The following is a 2,469-nucleotide window of genomic DNA, read 5'->3' as shown; positions in this document are numbered from 1 at the left end:
ATTGTGCAGTGCGCTGCGCACTGCGCTGCGTGCCGTTTCTTTTTGCTGCCCTCGGTCCTTGTTCCGCGGGTTCCGTGGCTGCGCCCTGGCCCTGGCCACACAACTCGCGCACCGCCCTTCCGTCCCGCCCTTCCGTCCCGTCCGCTCCGCGGAAGCCGCACATTCCCGGCGGCAGACTGCACGCGTAGAGATCCGGCATTACTCAGCGGCCATCGCAATTGTCTAATGATACTGCAATTGGCAGAGCATCGATTGTATGGCATTGGCTATGTTGTAGAGCCGTATATATACGTGCCCACTGCAGCCTGCGCGAGAGCGGCTGTCTTACAGAGTGTTCTTTTCTACAGTGTAGAGAGGAGCATACATAGCAAGGGAAATAAAGCAAGGGAAGGTATAGAATACACACGTTTGCTCGACAGTCCCACCACCACCCCAAGACAACACAAGACAAGACCACCACCCCAAGACAAGACCTCCACTCACAAGCATGTCGATATCCCATTCTCACAGCTTGCGCGCTTTGCTCAACGACACACCCAGCGAGGCTGCAGCCACCGTGGTCCCGCCCACCATCCAGCTGCCCCCCATCTCGTCGTTCGACAACCTCGTCAAAGCCGCCGAGTTCTCGTCCACAAGAACCACCGGCTTGGCCTCGTGTGCCAGCATCTCGTCGTTGAGCTCTGTCTCGGCCAGCGCCATGACCAGTGCCAACACCAGCGCCAACACCAGCGACACAGAAGACCACGTCTACAGCCCATACCACACGGCAAACACACCTCAGCTACAAAACCAGCTACAAAACCAGCTCACTCGCAGCTCGAACCTGGCAGTGGCTCCCAGCTCGAAGAAGCTCAGAAAGAAGAAGCAATGCCACATCTGCAAGAAATTCTACGCCAACCTGTCCACGCACAAGTCCACGCACATCACACCGGAAAATAGACCACACAAGTGTGAGATTTGCCATCGAGGATTCGCAAGAAATAACGATCTGATAAGACACAAGAAAAGACACTGGAAGGACAATCTCGACACTGCCGATTCTGCAGTTGCGCTAGACAATTCCAGCTCGACTTCCCCGGTCGCCGTTTCCTTTTTCGGCACGCCGAGGTTCCCCGCTGTGAAAAACGAAGATCCGGAAAATGAAGATACGAATCCGAGTGCCAGCAGTGGCAGTGGCAGTGGCAGTGGCACAAACACCAGTTCCATCTCGTTACGTACGCTACACAACTTGCAAGGAGCCTACAAGTGTCCTTACAATTCGTCGCTAATTCAATTGGATATGGAAATCTACCCCCACAAGATCAACCATCTCAAGTTGAACTTCGAAACCTCCAATTGTCATCAGACGGGTGTCTTTTCTCGTTGTGATACATTCAAAAACCATCTAAAAGCTTTACATTTCGAATACCCACCAGGAACCAAGAAGAAAGACCGGTTGCTTGTTTCGGGCAGATGCAAACACTGTGGGTTGAAATTCAAAAATGTGGATGTTTGGTTAAAGACTCATGTGGGGAAGGAGTGTGGGCATACATACCATTGAACACAGTTGCACTTCTTCCGTCCCACCTTATATATTTGCATTATTTCATGACTTTGCATAATTTCTATAGATTAATGATTACAGACTTACTATTGCTTGCACGCTTGCTTGCACACTCGCTCGCATTATTGCTAGCACACTCGCTCGCACACTCGCTCGCACTACTATACATATTATTTAGACTCCTCTTGCTTACCGTCTTTTCCCTCGCCCTCATTCGCTTTTTCCACACGCGGCTTGGATTTGGCGTTACGCTTCCCGCCATGCTTGGCATAATACTCCTTCTTGCTAACAATCTCCAACGGAACCCCTTCAAACGCCAACTTCTCCTCTCTAGGCTCTTCGCCACCATAATCCTCCAAGAACTTCTTACTATCTTCCTCACTTGGAAACTCCACAAAAACAACACCATTGAACCGTTGTTGGTGCTTCCCCTTCTGCAATCTCAACTGGTTGATCTCCACATCTTTCAACCCTTGCAAAAACCCGCTGATCTTGTCGAAAGTCTCGTTGAAGTTCTCCTTAGTAACATCTTCATGTTTAAACCCAGAAACAACCAAACTTCTCTTGTTTTGTTTCAACTTCTCTTCTTTCAAATTATCAATATTCAATGGCTGGATTCTGCGGATCTTCAACCCATCGTCAGACACTTCCAGGATCTGCGACTCATTCTTGATCAACGCAATAATCTTGGCTTCATTCGCTTCACCATCGTACTTGCTCATACGACTAAACTTACTAATCACTCTCAATGGCACCCATCCTTCATCCTTCTCAGCAACACCACGTAAAAACTTGTCAAATGGATAATTAAACTCACTGAAATAAAATTCAATTTGTTTTAAACATTCTTTGGCGATTTCTTCAAACATCTTTGCGTGTTTACCTTTTCTTGTCTCTCTCTCTCTCTCTCTCTCTCTCTCTCTCTC

At 48.8% G+C, this 2,469-nt stretch overlaps 2 protein-coding genes across 2 annotated transcripts; one reads left to right on the top strand and one right to left on the bottom strand.

Annotated features, from left to right (window-relative positions):
* Positions 1–487: 487 nt before the first annotated feature.
* TBLA0A08200 (C2H2-type zinc finger protein) lies at positions 488–1,540 on the top strand (the record flags this gene model as incomplete). Its single annotated transcript, XM_004178081.1, has 1 exon — positions 488–1,540. The coding sequence occupies one exon, from the start codon at positions 488–490 to the stop codon at positions 1,538–1,540; it is 1,053 nt and encodes a 350-aa protein (XP_004178129.1).
* A 173-nt stretch (positions 1,541–1,713) lies between these two features.
* Positions 1,714–2,412, bottom strand: TBLA0A08190 (uncharacterized protein; the record flags this gene model as incomplete). The annotated part of the gene is made up of 1 exon (XM_004178080.1): positions 1,714–2,412. One exon carries the CDS (start codon positions 2,410–2,412, stop codon positions 1,714–1,716), a length of 699 nt encoding a protein of 232 aa, XP_004178128.1.
* Positions 2,413–2,469: the final 57 nt, after the last annotated feature.

The sequence above is a fragment of the Henningerozyma blattae genome, chromosome 1 (genome assembly GCF_000315915.1).
Source record: "Henningerozyma blattae CBS 6284 chromosome 1, complete genome".
In the NCBI taxonomy this organism is placed as follows: Eukaryota; Fungi; Ascomycota; class Saccharomycetes; order Saccharomycetales; family Saccharomycetaceae; genus Henningerozyma; species Henningerozyma blattae.
The sequence above is the reverse complement of the archived record's forward strand: the minus strand, read 5'-3'. Positions and strand labels throughout refer to the sequence as shown.